Source organism: Brassica napus, chromosome C2 (assembly GCF_020379485.1).
Source record: "Brassica napus cultivar Da-Ae chromosome C2, Da-Ae, whole genome shotgun sequence".
Lineage (NCBI taxonomy): Eukaryota > Viridiplantae > Streptophyta > Magnoliopsida > Brassicales > Brassicaceae > Brassica > Brassica napus.
The window spans coordinates 6,990,977-7,005,645 of record NC_063445.1 but is presented as its reverse complement, the minus strand read 5'-3'; the positions used below and the strand labels follow the sequence as shown (position 1 = coordinate 7,005,645).

Genomic DNA, 14,669 nt, shown 5'->3' with positions numbered 1-14,669 from the left:
GAAAAAGACTTTGACTTCAAAGTAGAAGTAGCAAATTAGTTATGTAAATATACAATGTTGACTAAAACAGGTCAATATTCAATGATATGATTAATGTAAGTCATTCCAAATTATGGATATAATTGCAATAAGAGAAACAGAACCAGAGGATTTTTCTACTATATATGCATCTTATCATGCAAGTCCATCCCATAAAAATTTACAGATTGCTTCATCCTATTAAAAAAATGGAGAAATTACCAGCAAACTCATTTTGTCTCCTCTCATGTGTACTCGTCTTGTTCTTGAGTTCAGTCTCAGCAGTTACAGATGATCCTCAAGATAAACAGGTGGTCTCATAATTAACGATTATCAAGTATTTTGAGTATCTATTATTTGAATCTAATCCATCATACATGATGATATAATATAATTCATGAAGGTGTATATTGTCTACATGGGATCACTTCCGTCTGGGAAAGAATACACACCAATGTCTCATCACGTGAGCATCCTTCAAGAGATCACCGGGGAAAGGTGCTAATTAACAGATTCATTCTCTACCCATTAATAAGTTATAATTAGCTTACGTTATGATGAGGATTCTAACAAGTGATACATGCATCATACACAAATATTTATATATATATACAGTTCGATCGAAGATCGTCTGGTAAGAAGTTACAAGAGGAGTTTCAATGGGTTCGCTGCCCGGCTCTCTCAGCCAGAACGAGAAAGAATGGCCGGTGTGTGATTTTTGACCGACACACACTTTTCTATCTTATAACCCACACAAAATTATAATGTATCATTTTTGTCTTAGAAATGGAAGGAGTTGTGTCCGTGTTCCGGAGCAAGAAGTTACAACTCCAAACGACAGCGTCTTGGGATTTCATGGGGTTAAAGGAAGGAAATAAGACAAAGCGAAACCCAGCCGTAGAGAGTGACACTATCATTGGTGTCCTTGACATTGGGATTTGGCCAGAGTCCGAGAGCTTCTCCGACAAAGGCTTTGGTCCTCCTCCGAAAAAATGGAAAGGTGTTTGTTCCGGCGGCAAAAACTTCACTTGCAACAAGTAATTAATTCTCCAAAATGTCTCTCTTATAAGATTAGTATTGTTTTAAAGAAGAGGCTGACGTTTGTTTCCAATGTTTTTCAGCAAGTTGATCGGAGCAAGAGACTACACAGGTGAAGGCACTAGGGACCTGGACGGCCACGGTTCACACACATCATCCATTGCGGCTGGAAACGCAGTTGCGGGGGCAAGCTTCTTTGGAATCGGCAATGGAACCGCTAGGGGCGGTGTTCCAGCTGCTAGGATCGCTGCTTACAAAGTCTGCAACAGCACAGACTGCACCGATGATGCTATACTGTCTGCATTCGATGACGCGATAGCAGATGGTGTGGACCTCATCAGCATCTCCATAGGAGGAGAGGAGGCCCTTAGTTACGAAGAGGACACAACCGCCATCGGGGCTTTCCACGCTATGGCCAAAGGGATCCTCACTGTGAACTCAGCTGGTAACAGCGGTCCGAGTCCAACCACAGTCAGTAGCGTTGCGCCTTGGATATTAACCGTTGCAGCCAGCACAACAAACCGTGAGTTTCTGACCAAAGTTGTTATCCAAAACGGCAAGACACTTTCCGTAAGTATCAAGTTACATTCTCATTCCTATGATAACATATTGTATCTTCTTTGTCCAATTCAGACATATGTTTTTTTTGTCTTAACTAGGGGAGATCAGTGAATGCTTTTGATCTGCAAGGAAAGAACTATCCTCTTGTCTTCGCAATACGCCAGGTCAAGGGAAATAATATATTTGTGAGCAGATATTCATTTGGTTCAGATGTAGCTGTTGCAACCATAATTAATGACCGCACAAACTTTGCCACCATTAGCCCTCATCCCCTCTCTGCTATATCACCAGATGACTTTGACTTTCTTGTCTCTTACGTTAACTCCACAAAGTAAATCTCTCTGTTTCATGCCCTTAAATATTCTCCAGATTTTTCTTTTGTCCTAATATATATATCTATGTTTGTTTTCCTCAGGTCCCCACAAGGCACTGTTCTAAAAACTGAGGCAGTCTTTAATCAGAAAGCTCCTAAAGTTGCTTCCTTCTCTTCTCGCGGTCCAAACACAATCGCTGTTGACCTTCTAAAGGTGACATATACTGTTTTATCTTTGTTCGATTTTGTTTACAAATATGGTTTTGACCGAAAATGTTTGATTTAAATGCAGCCGGATATAACAGCACCAGGAGTGGAGATTCTCGCTGCTTTTTCACCTTTGGGTTCACCTTCAGAAGACAAGGAAAGAGACCAAAGACATGTGAAGTACTCTGTTCTATCTGGAACTTCAATGTCCTGTCCACATGTCACAGGCGTGGCTGCATACATCAAGACTTTTCATCCTGACTGGTCTCCAGCCGTTATCCAATCTGCCATCATGACAACCGGTAACACGCAAAAATCATATAAATCTTTTAGTTTCTTGTAACACAAGTAACCTTCTGGCTTATAGCTCTGTTCTTATATGGTGTCTCTTAATTGATATTTGCAGCATGGTCGATGAATGCTTCTGACACTGGAGTTGCATCAACCGAGTTCGCTTATGGAGCTGGACATGTGGATCCAATAGCTGCTCTAAATCCTGGACTTGTCTATGAACTGGACAAAGCAGACCACATCACCTTTCTCTGCGGCTTGAACTACACATCGAAAACCCTTAAACTCATTACCGGTGAAGCTGTCACTTGCACTGGAAACACCTTACCAAGAAACCTCAACTATCCTTCAATGTCGGCTAAACTTTCGAAAACTAATAGCTCCTTCACCATCAGTTTCAACAGAACCGTCACCAACGTCGGTACCCCAACCTCTACATACAAATCGCAGATTGTCTTGAATCACGGGACAAAGCTCAGTGTCAAGGTTTCACCTGATGTCCTGTTTATGAAGTCGGTGAACGAGAAGCAGTCTTTCACCGTGACTGTTTCAGGCGACAATATCGACCCAAACCTGCCTTCTTCTGCAAGTTTAATATGGTCTGATGGCACCCATAATGTTAGAAGCCCCATTGTTGTTTATACTGATATTCCTGATTCAGTCTGATAATATTTAATATAATAAATCAATATAATCCTTATGTTTGAGTAATCTCGTTGATTCTATGTCTGATCTCTTGGCTTCCGATATATGCTAATGTCTTAACTCTTTTTTTCTTTCGGTCAAAGCTAATGTCTTAACTCTTAAGCACAGTTATATAGCTGAAATTCACGGTTTAAAATCAATAAGATAATGCATTCTCGAAGGATTGCAGACAGTGAAAGTGAAACTTACACCCACATAATCCACATCCAGCTCAAAACAATTAAATGTGGCTGGCTTATTTAAAATTCAACAAAATTAAAATTGTATTATATACGAATAATTTAATTTATATTATATTTTGTTTGATGATTTATGATTTTAAATGTTTCATTTTTATTGATTTTAAACGTCTTTATCCTCTAGTTTAAGTATGTATATATATAAATATATAAAAACTAATAAAATTTGGTTTTTGTTTGTTTTAATTAAAATATGTTAAACTTGAAAAATATTTGCTAATGAAACTAATAAACCAAGAAATTTAAATAAAATTCCAAACATTTAATTATAAAAAAAAAAAATTTTTGACTAGTACTGCTTTAATTTGGTATTGGTTAAGGCATATTTACAATTAATTTTGATAAAATATAAACATTTATAAAAAAATACAATATGTAAGTTGATGTAATTTTTTATATTTCTAATTATATTTAATTTAATTCTTACTAATGTGATGTATACATATATACATATATATATATATATATATATATATATATATATATATATATATATATATATATCACATCATCATATTTTAAAAAATTATGTCAAAAATGAATATTTATACATAAAAATTATTCTAATGGTGATATAGGAGTTATTAGTCATTATTATTTAGTCATTATTATTTGTTTTGGCAAAAACATAAATCTTTACTAAATAAAATATGCATATGTCACAATTAGATTGAATGGCATATCACATTTCTAAAAAAGAAATTAGGCTAGATAGCTAAGAAATAAATTATTTTTAAGAATCTAACTAATAAAAATAAATTATTTTTACGCTTTTGAAATAATTAAGAATTGATTAAATATTTAAAACATTATATACGATAAAATATTTTTTATCTTAATAAAATATCTTTTATTACGTATAATAAATTTGAAAACATTCATATATACATAAAAATATATGGATTTACATTTATTTTTAAAATATTATGATGTAAAATATTTTTGGATAACATAATATAGAATCTCTTAGATAATGATGATTATATCAAATTAATTAAATTCATCTTTAATTATGGATAATTGTATATTAACAAAAAATAATCTAATTATTTATTAAGGGTAATAAAGACTTTAAACAATGTAACTTTTAACTTAGAGCGAAAAAATCATTTCGCAAATAATAGTATAAATATTTTTTAATTCTTTGCAATTTTCTTAGAAATTATCACAATGAGTGATTTTGGTTGTCTTACAAAACTTATCTTAAAATATAGATGATTCACTATATCTTATGTGATATATATATTTTAAAATAGAGTCAGTTTTATATTACTAAACCAAATATAATATAAACATATATATAATATTTTAATATTACATAAGTAAATATCATGTAAATTTAACTATGATATTAGTTTTTTAATTATTCTCAAAATAATGATAAATTATCAGCTAAATCTCTAAAATTAATTATTAATCTTAATAACTGAGCATACAGTATTGACGATGGTTACATTTGCAACGGATTGTCCTCAGTTGGTGAAATGGTTTCAGAACCAGAAAAATTGCCAAACTTTGCAAGTTATTTGGAAGACACAAAGATTTTGAATAGAAGTTTCAACAGCTCAGAGCTCATTCATATACCACGGACGAAGAATTCAAGGACAGACAGTCTCGCACGCAGTGCAGGAAAGCAATCGTTGCTTGTTGTCTATATGGATGTGGAGCTCATTCATATACCTGTGTTATTGTCGCCATTTCCACTATAATCACCACAATTCTATAATCTTTGTTCAGTATTTTGTATTTTTCTTTGCCAAAATCCAATAAACCATCATCTTTTCAACCACCATCTCTTCCTCCATAATTACCACCTCCTCCTTTGTAGTCACCATCAACTCTGATATTCCGTCACTCTTCCACCGTAGTTGCCACCACCATGAGCATCATCAAATTCGTAACCATATCTTTCCACCACCGTTTTTCCTCAACCACTTTCACATCCAAGTGTTTTGACTGTAAAATTATTTTATACTGTTTTTAAAAGTGAGATGTACATGGTATAGTATTCTAAATCATTTTTGTAATTTCATTATATGAAGTAAACCATTTAATTTGTTCATATATATATATATATATATATATTTTTTCATTTGTATGTTTTCATAAGATGAAATGTAATTTTCACATAAGCGTTTATACTTTGGTTTTCTTGTTGTTTAATATTCAATAGATACATATGATCAATGAAATCAGCCATAGATGTAGATTAAGTGAACACAATTCATTTTCGAGTATACCATTCTATTTAATAATTTTACTAATACTTGTTATACCATCTAGTTTGCTCAATATTATTTTTATTCTATGTTATAAAAGACCATTAATTTCCATATCCTTGTCCGTCTGTATAACCATCACCATCATTGTCACTACCACCACAACCACCACCAACTCCATTGTCTATTTTACATATTTCAACTCTTATCACAGCTTCACCGACACCACCGTACTCACCTCCATCGATACTACAATAACCATCACCGTCACAATCCATAACTGCCCCTACCGTGATCACCACCTCCGCCGCTGTGACAATCACCACCACCGCGATAATTACCACTACTCACCATTCTTCCTCCATCACCGTCATCAACCATGTCTTGTAACCTCATCTTGTTCTCTTCTTCTCAATTTTAAATGTTTTCTGAGTAATGAAAATAATGAACCGCCGTATATACTAATATTCAGCGAGAGGATGTATTGGTATAATACAATCAATCCTTTTTCCAGGACACTTGTGGAAAATTTGTCAATGTCATCAAATATCTTCTTTGCCATGTTCTTGCAATACACAAGGTTGAAAAGGAAAGAAAGTGTTATCTATTTAATTTTGTCAAATCGATAGCTATACTCTTAATCTTAATTCCAAAATTGGTTAGTTAGAAAATTAACCGTTTAAAAAAAGTCATGTTATATTTTTATTCTACGAAATGAACGTAATAGGAAATGAATGTAATATGACATACATATAAGCAAACCTTTTCGCAAATAATGTTCTAATAACTAATGTGATATGCATATTATCTTCATGATGATTTATGCTTTATTAATTATTATCCATTTCGTTTTTTTGTCAAAATGAATATTTATAACGAAAATTTACTTTAATGATGATATATGACTTATTAGATATTAATATATTTAAAAATATTGCTAAAAACATAAATATTTATAAAGAAAATTAATTATGCATGTCACAATTTAATTTAATGCTATCTCCTATTTAAAATAGTCATGTCACTTTTTTAGAATGAATGTTGTGATGAAAAATAAACAAATCCCTTTGTAAATAAGCTTATAAGATTTTAGTTTCAACAAGAAGAAAAAGAGAGTTTGACTTCAAAGTCATGTGCAAATTAATTATGTAAATACAAGACTAAAACAAGTCAATCTTCAATGAGATCATTGATGTATATATCATTCAAATCCACTTACTATTGTTTGAGGAACATTCTAATTATTAAACCTTTGTCTCATGTGTTATTATCAAATTTGCTATTACTTATGTGTCATCAAGAGAGCTTTCTTCATAGCTTTTAGAGAATAACATGTTTTGTCTAGACTAATAACATGTTATGCCATTGGTGATTTAACATGATAACTAACCCTTACTTAAAATTGTCATGTTTGTTAATACTTAATATACAATACTTAAAAAATCAGTGTCTTGCGATATTTAAATATTGTATGCGTTAGATAACAATTCCTATAACTCTCTATTGGTATGTTTTATATACCATTCTTCAATTGTACATTATTATAGTCTCTATTGGTATATTTTATATACTTTTCTTTTACCATGTCATTACATAACAATGGATTTTTTTTTACCGTATTATGAAAATAAGATATCATTATAAGGTTTAAAAAATATTTATATCCTCGGAAATCACAGGTTAAATAAGAGAAATCTTAATAAGATATTGATATATGGTGTTTTTCACATCACTGTGTATATGTTTTCTAACTTGTTTTCATTGTTTTATCGAGTTAGTCTAGTCTTTTTAAAGTCATTTCAGATCTCGAGAAGAATGAAGAGCTAAAGGAAGAAGCATGAAGAAAAGAGCAAGAATTGGATATTTCTCCCGAAAAATAATCCGCGGAGCAGTCTGACGGTCGATCCTACCAGGAACAGCCAGACGATTGTTCTCGATAATTATGGAAGTTTCTATATCCTTCAAAGATTTGCCCTAGTTGCCGATTCTTGACTTTGAAGTCTAGGGGCGCCTCCATATAAAAGCGGCCCCTATCTATTTTATTTGAGGACGCTAGTTTTGCAAGAGACATGGACCTTATTCTTGGATATTGCTATTGTATAAGGGAGACGGCTCCTCTTCTTGACAGAGAAGATCATCCTGAACCCCATTGTTTTACCTTTGATTTACATGCAGTATTATTCAGTTATCATGTCTTGTTCATATTATTCAGTTATCATGTCTTGTTCGTCTTGTGTTATGGCTGAGTAGCCGGCTAGCTTGTCTACGGTTCTAGGGTGTTAATCACGAGGCTAAACATAAATAAGCAACTCTTTTGTTTCTTCGTTTATTCTAGTTCTTAATGCTAGTCCTAACCTGATCACTTACTGCTAGATCTTAGGCTCAATCACTCACTAACCGTGTAGTAGTTTACCTGATATCGAATAAATGAGCTGAGCATCTCTAGTCAGCGAAAGTAGATACTAAAGTGTTCAGTGAACCCATCGGACTTGATCTCTATAGCTTGCGATTGACCCTTGACCCAAACGACAGTTTAGGCGTCAAAGTCGAACCGCAAAAGGAACAGCGCCACGACAGTGGGTTGTTCTACTAAGAGTGGTCCGTGTTCTAGATCATGTCTCAACGAGCTTGAATAAATGTTTGGCTAAGTTTTAACACCCGATGAGAAACCCTAGTTTGGCTTATCTTTAATATCGAATCTAAACCTTTTAAAATTTTTTACTTTACTTGCAAGTCACTACTTAATTCAAAACCCCATTTTTAGTTTTAGCTAAGTTGAAAGCTCATAAGAATAAAGTGTAGACTGGTCCTCTGGAATGAATCTAAATTACTACAATTATCACTGTTAACTTGACAGTAGGAAAGGTTCAGTTTTAGTGTATCAAGTTTTGGCGCCGTTGCGACGGGGACCGGATAGTTTACCTTTGTTTTTCAGTTCTATACTTAGTCTAAAGCATCTAACTTGCTTTTCTCTCTTTGTTCTAGCTGATGATCCAGGTGCATGACCAGTAGACATACTCGGAGGAACGCACAAGGACCATTATTCACTCTAAGTAACGAGGAGCTCGCAAGATTAGAAAGACAGAATAGACAACAACCGCGGCCTACTAACAACACAATGGTTGATCACGGAGGCCAAGACGATCTCACTGCTGCAATGGCGCTCATGCAACAACAGATGCAGCAGATGCAACAGACAATCAACGCACAAGAGGCTGCTCGCCAAGCAGCCGCCGACCTCGCTGCTCAGCTTGTTGAGCAACAAGGCGCTCCCATCGGAGAGCGGAACCTTCCGCGTAATTTCCCCACCACTCGCTCCGCAATCAATCCGCCTCCCTGCACTAGACAGGACTATGAAATCAAACCTACTTTGATCAGCTTGGTGCAGAAGAAAACGTTCAACGGTCTCGCAGCTGAAATCCCTTTGGACCACATTGAGAATTTCGAGAGAGTCTGCAACTTCTCTCGCGCGAATAGAGTGCCACCAGATTACATCAAGTGCACGCTGTTCCCATTCTCCTTGAAAGGGAAAGCAGCTTGCTGGCTCGACTCGCTCCCAACCGGTACGCTCACTACATGGGAACAAGTCAAAGCGGCGTTCTTGAGCCACTTCTATACGAAGTCCAAAACCGCAGCTCTAAGGCATAAGATCTCGAATTTCATACTAAAGACCGACGAACCTTTCTATGATACTTGGGAACGTTACAACGAATACCGAAGGGAGTGCCCTCACCATGGGTTTGAGGATGACTATATTCTGGAAGTGTTCTATGATGGAGTGAGCTATGAATTTCGCAATGCTCTGGATTCCTCGAGCAATGGGGATTTCATGACACAAACAACACCAGGCGCATTCGCACTGATCGAAAATATGGCGTCAAGCTCCCTCAACAAGAACAAGGAACATGATCGCTCCAAAAGCGTAAACAGCATAGACGACCTTGTGGCTAAGTTTGACCAGCTGTTGAAAGGTAATCAGAGCCAAGTGTTCATCATGGAGAAAGCTGCATCAGAGAACAATGTTTCATACACTACAACTGAGGGAGACAACACCGTGGATGATCAGCAAGAAGTGAGCTACGTCAATGAACAAGGATGGCAATACAAGAACTACCACCCGAACCCTAACGCTAGGAACAATCCTCACCTCTTTTCATATTCCAAGGCTGACAATCCGGTTGACAACGCTCAGAACAGTCAAGGGCAGAACAGCGGCTATAAGAAACCATATCAGGGAAGAACATATGTCCTGAGCCAAGCACAACATAACCAGTTCCAGAACCAGAAACAGCAAACTGCTCAACCGACCACTCCTTCGCCTACAACTGCTCCGCAAGATGAAATAAAGGGTCTAGTGACGATGATGCAGCAGCTGCTCCAGGGCCAACAGATTCAAGAGAAAGCGTTGAATCAAGTCACCACGGACATCAACTCCAGGATGAACCACATGTTCAATGACCTGAGTACCAAATATGATAACGTAGCCAGCCATATGCGCCAGATGGATGTTCAGATCGCACAAATAGCTGAGAGCGTCAAGAGGCAGCAAGGTACTCTACCTGGAAAGACCGAAAATAATCCTAAGGAATGCAATGTTGTAGCACTAAGGAGTGGAAGAAACCTACCGGATACAATTCCCAAGAAGTTGTCAGCAGCGGAAAAGGGTAAGCAAAAAGAGGGTGAGCAACCAAGATCTGAAGCACTTCCTTTATCTGACGAGGAACCAGAACAGACTGATCCGACACCTGTCACTCCACCAGTTGAGCATGTTCCTCCGCGCGAATACACCCCCAAGGTTCCATATCCTGTTCCAGCAAAGACGTCTCGCAAGGATCGGGAGGAGACCAAGTGTAAAAAGATGCTGAAAGATCTAACTATCAATTTACCTCTTGTAGATGCGATACAAATGATCCCTTCTATCCACAGCTTAATGAAAGGGTTGATCTCTGGTAAGGTGACTGGAGACAGTGAGCTACTGATGGTTTCAAAAGAGTGCAATGCGGTACTTCAGAACAAGCCGATAAAGAAATTGGATGATTGAAATGGACTTTTCAAGGGTTCAATAATCAAATCATCATAGTAATTAAGATGTCAATCCATTTCTAAGAGTTTTGAATCAAAGAGAATTCAGGTTTTCAATTAAGCTAAATGCATTCAATAAGATGAGTGGTTTCAATCAATCTAACATGTTTCTAAAGCAACTAAACAACAACTTTCAATCAATTGGAATAAGGAGGAATCATGAACATAGGATTTTGATTTCAGATGACTAAGATTAAATCTAAAATGGCAAGGTTTCAATCAATACATTCCCCTAAGTCTAGATATCAATTCTAAGCAAGTTCTCTTCAAGATAAAAGCTCATTTACTCTCATGATCAAACATCAAATTCCTTTGGTTTGTGTCAATCAAGCAATCATTAAGGATAGATCATTCAACTTTCTTAACTCCCCTAACATCAAATCCCATTGGTAGGGTAAGCTAAGAGCTTGATGAGTTGGCTTAGACATTTCATCGAACACCTTCCGGGCAATGAAATGTCTAGAGTTCTAAACCAGAATGGCCAACTCAAGCTTAGCATTAGGATCACTCAATCAAGCAAAGAAACTCATTAATCTACTATAAACATTGTATATCATCATTTAATCATTATAAATCATCCTCACCCATGAATCCAAAGATGACTACTCACTCATAATCTTGGTAGACACTAGATCATTAGTTGATCCAAATCTAAACATGATTAATGGTCAAAGTAATCAAGCAAAGATAAGAAATTACGATCAAGATTAGATCTTTCACCCAAAAGTGGCTTTTGATTAGATAGAAAACAAGATAAGTCCTAAGATAAGGTCTAAAAAGTATTTATAGTGGCCTAAAAATGAGCTGGGTCGACCCAACAAGCATGGGTTGACCCAAGATAATTTGGGTAAAAAGTTGGTAAAGACAGAAGCGCAGATTTTTCTAAGTGTCGCAGCTGGTTTTTTACATGTCATTTGGCCGCTACAGAAGGCCGCTGCATACTCCAGCGGCATGTTTCTTGTCGTTTGGCCGCTGCATCTTCCAGATATCGGGCATGGAGTAGTGGATTTCTCCAGCGGCTTGTCTTGGCCATTGCATTTGGCCGCTGGGACAGTTGGGAACTCGTCTTATGAACCAAAATCACCTTTCATGTCTCTAAACCATCTCTAAAGGTTTCAAACTCACCAAATAGCATCTCCATCACCTAATAGAGACAAATGTATATGCAATGCACCTAAATCTACTCTAAATGCATCTAAATGGACAAATTTAGAACTAAAATGATTGCTAAAACTATGTAAATACACAAGATATCAATGATCCAGGCAAGTTTGTTCTCTCCATACAAATCGGGAGAACTGTATTCGCATGTTCTCTATGCGATATGGGTTCCAGCGTCAATCTCATGCCTTACTCTGTGGCAAAACGACTGGGCTTCACAAACTTTAAACCGACAAGACTCTCCCTGGTGTTCGCCGACAGATCAGTCAAGGCACCGGTGGGTATTCTGGAAGATCTTCATGTCGAGTGGGGAACACTTTTGTTCCGACATATTTTGTGGTTCTGGAAGTTGAAGAAGAACCGAGAGATCCACTCATCATGGGACGTCCCTTCTTGTGCACAGCTGGTGCGATCATTGATGTTCGGCAAGGGAGGATTGATCTTCACCTAGGAGACATTGCGATGAAGTTCGAAAAGAACAAATTGCTGAAGAAACCGATGCTAGATGCGTAGACATACACCGTTGAGGATAACAATCAGGCGCTACTCCCTCAAGAAGGGATGATCGAGGATATCCTTACTGACGATCTGCTCGAACTAGCTCTGATCCGCTCTGCGACAGAGCACAATGTCATGAGCGTGGACGCGGACGGCTACGACAAGATGCTTGACTTAGCCAAAGCATGGAGAGACTTGTAACCTATCTAAGTCTGGGGGAGAAAGACGAGAGCAATCAGAGCAATACCTCTGGAGCAGTCGCTTCAAAGGGCGCTTGTAAGCTGAGCACGCCTCGCGACGATCCATGGAGCGAACTGAAAGTTCCAAAGATCGAGCTCAAATCCCTCCCTACGGGGCTCAGGTACGCGTTCTTAGGGCCAAATTCTACTTATCCTGTTGTTGTGAATTCTGAACTGAACAATGTGGAAACATCTAAACTCCTGTGTGAGCTGAGAAAATATCGTAAGGCATTAGGTTATTCACTAGCTGACATTCATGGCATTTCGCCTGATCTTTGCATGCATAGAATACACCTAGAAAATGAATCGATGACTTCTATAGAGAATCAGAGGAGGTTAAATCCAAATCTAAAAGATGGTGTAAAGAAAGAGATAATGAAACTTCTAGAGGCTGGTGTGAATTATGCCATCTCTGATAGTAACTGGGTTAGCCCTATTCATGTAGTTCCTAAGAAAGGTGGAATAACTGTCATAACAAATGAGAAAGATGAACTGATCCCTACTCGAACAGTAACTGGACATCGCATGTGCATAGATTTTCGCAAATTGAATGCTGCGACTCGCAAGGATCACTTTCCATTACCTTTCATTGATCAGATGCTTGAACGATTAGCTAACCACCCATAATATTGCTTTTTAGATGGTTATTCAGGCTTCTTTCAGATCCCTATCCACCCGGATGATCAGGAGAAGACGACGTTCACGTGCCCATACGACACGTTTGCATACGGAAGAATGCCATTCGGCTTGTGCAATGCTCCTGCGACATTTCAACGTTGCATGATGTCTATTTTCACTGACCTGATTGAGGATATAATGGAGGTATTCATGGACGATTTCAGTGTCTATGAAAGCTCTTTTACTGTTTGTTTAAAAAACTTGTGCAGGGTACTGCAGCGCTGCGAGGAGAAGGATCTAGTGCTGAACTGGGAGAAGTGCCTCTTCATGGTTAAGGATGAGATTGTTCTTAGGCACAAGATCTTTGAGAAGGGGATCGAGGTCGACAAGGAAAAGATTGTAGTCATGATGAGTTTGCAGACACCAACATAAGTCAAGGGAATAAGGAGCTTCCTGGGGCACGCGGGTTTTTACAGGAGATTCATCAAGGATATTTCAATGATCGCAAGACCACTCACGAGACTGCTCTACAAGGATACCAGATTCGAGTTTAACAGCGAATGTTTAACGGCATTCCACACGATCAAAGGAGCCTTGATCAGTGCACCAGTCGTTCAGCCTCCAGACTGGGACTTACCCTTCGAGATCATGACAGATGCTAGTGATTTCGCGGTAGGAGCAGTGCTGGGACAGAGAAAGGATAAAAAACTGCATGTGATCTACTACGCGAGCAAGACAATGGATGAAGCCCAATGCCGATATGCGAAAACGGAGAAGGAGCTTCTGGCCATAGGCTACGCCTTCGAGAAATTTAGGTCCTACCTAGTAGGATCTAAAGTGATAGTGCACACAGATCATGCAACTCTAAAGTACTTGCTAACAAAGAAAGATGCCAAACCGCGCCTGCTCCGATGGATCCTCTTACTCCAGCAATTCGACCTTGAGATCAAAGATAAAAAAGGGATTGAGAATGGAGTCGCCGACCATTTGTCTAGAATGAAGATCGACGACGAGACTGTTCTTGATGATAGTATCCCTGAAGAACAAGTCTACTCGATTGGTCTGTATGCCGAGAACATCCCAGATACTCACGCCACAGACTGTTCTGCTGATTGTTCCGCGGTAAGCTTCTCTGATTGTTTTGCGGATTGTTCCGCCGACCAGGAACACTTTGTTGCGGCTATAAAAAAGAGGTACTCCCACCTACCGTGGTTCGCTGAGATAGCTAATTTCTTAGCAGCAAAGAAAGAACCAGTTGAGTTTTCTTGGAATGAGAAGCGAAAATTTCTAAGGGATGCAAAACTCTACTTTTGGGATGAACCTTTCTTGTATCGACACTGCAAAGATGGAGTGTTTCGACTCTATGTTCCGGAAGCTGAAATTCCGGAAATCTTGCTTCATTGCCATGGTTCTTCTTATGCCGGTCACTTTGCAGCATTCAAGACCGTCTCCAAGATCTTGCAAGCTGGTTTCTGGTGGC

General features: G+C 37.7%; 1 protein-coding gene and 1 non-coding gene across 2 annotated transcripts; one reads left to right on the top strand and one right to left on the bottom strand.

Annotated features, from left to right (window-relative positions):
- The first annotated feature begins 164 nt into the window (after positions 1 to 164).
- LOC106448553 (subtilisin-like protease SBT4.8) lies at positions 165 to 3,139 on the top strand. The gene is made up of 9 exons (XM_048748634.1): positions 165 to 329; positions 422 to 516; positions 634 to 725; positions 803 to 1,055; positions 1,140 to 1,626; positions 1,716 to 1,948; positions 2,033 to 2,144; positions 2,223 to 2,439; positions 2,544 to 3,139. The coding sequence occupies exons 1-9, from the start codon at positions 165 to 167 to the stop codon at positions 3,092 to 3,094; spliced, it is 2,205 nt and encodes a 734-aa protein (XP_048604591.1). The 3' UTR covers positions 3,095 to 3,139.
- Positions 3,140 to 9,225: 6,086 nt separating this feature from the next.
- Positions 9,226 to 9,332, bottom strand: LOC125582739. The gene has a single exon (XR_007320193.1). It is a non-coding gene; the product is annotated as a small nucleolar RNA R71 (small nucleolar RNA).
- Between the last annotated feature and the right edge of the window lie 5,337 nt (positions 9,333 to 14,669).

Coding starts and splice junctions, on each gene's coding strand:
- LOC106448553 (XM_048748634.1), top strand. CDS start 165: ATGCATCTTATCATGCAAGTCCATCCCATAAAAATTTACAGATTGCTT. Junction 330..421: donor ATGATCCTCAAGATAAACAG/GTGGTCTCATAA, acceptor TAATTCATGAAG/GTGTATATTGTCTACATGGG. Junction 726..802: donor AGAACGAGAAAGAATGGCCG/GTGTGTGATTTT, acceptor TTTTTGTCTTAG/AAATGGAAGGAGTTGTGTCC.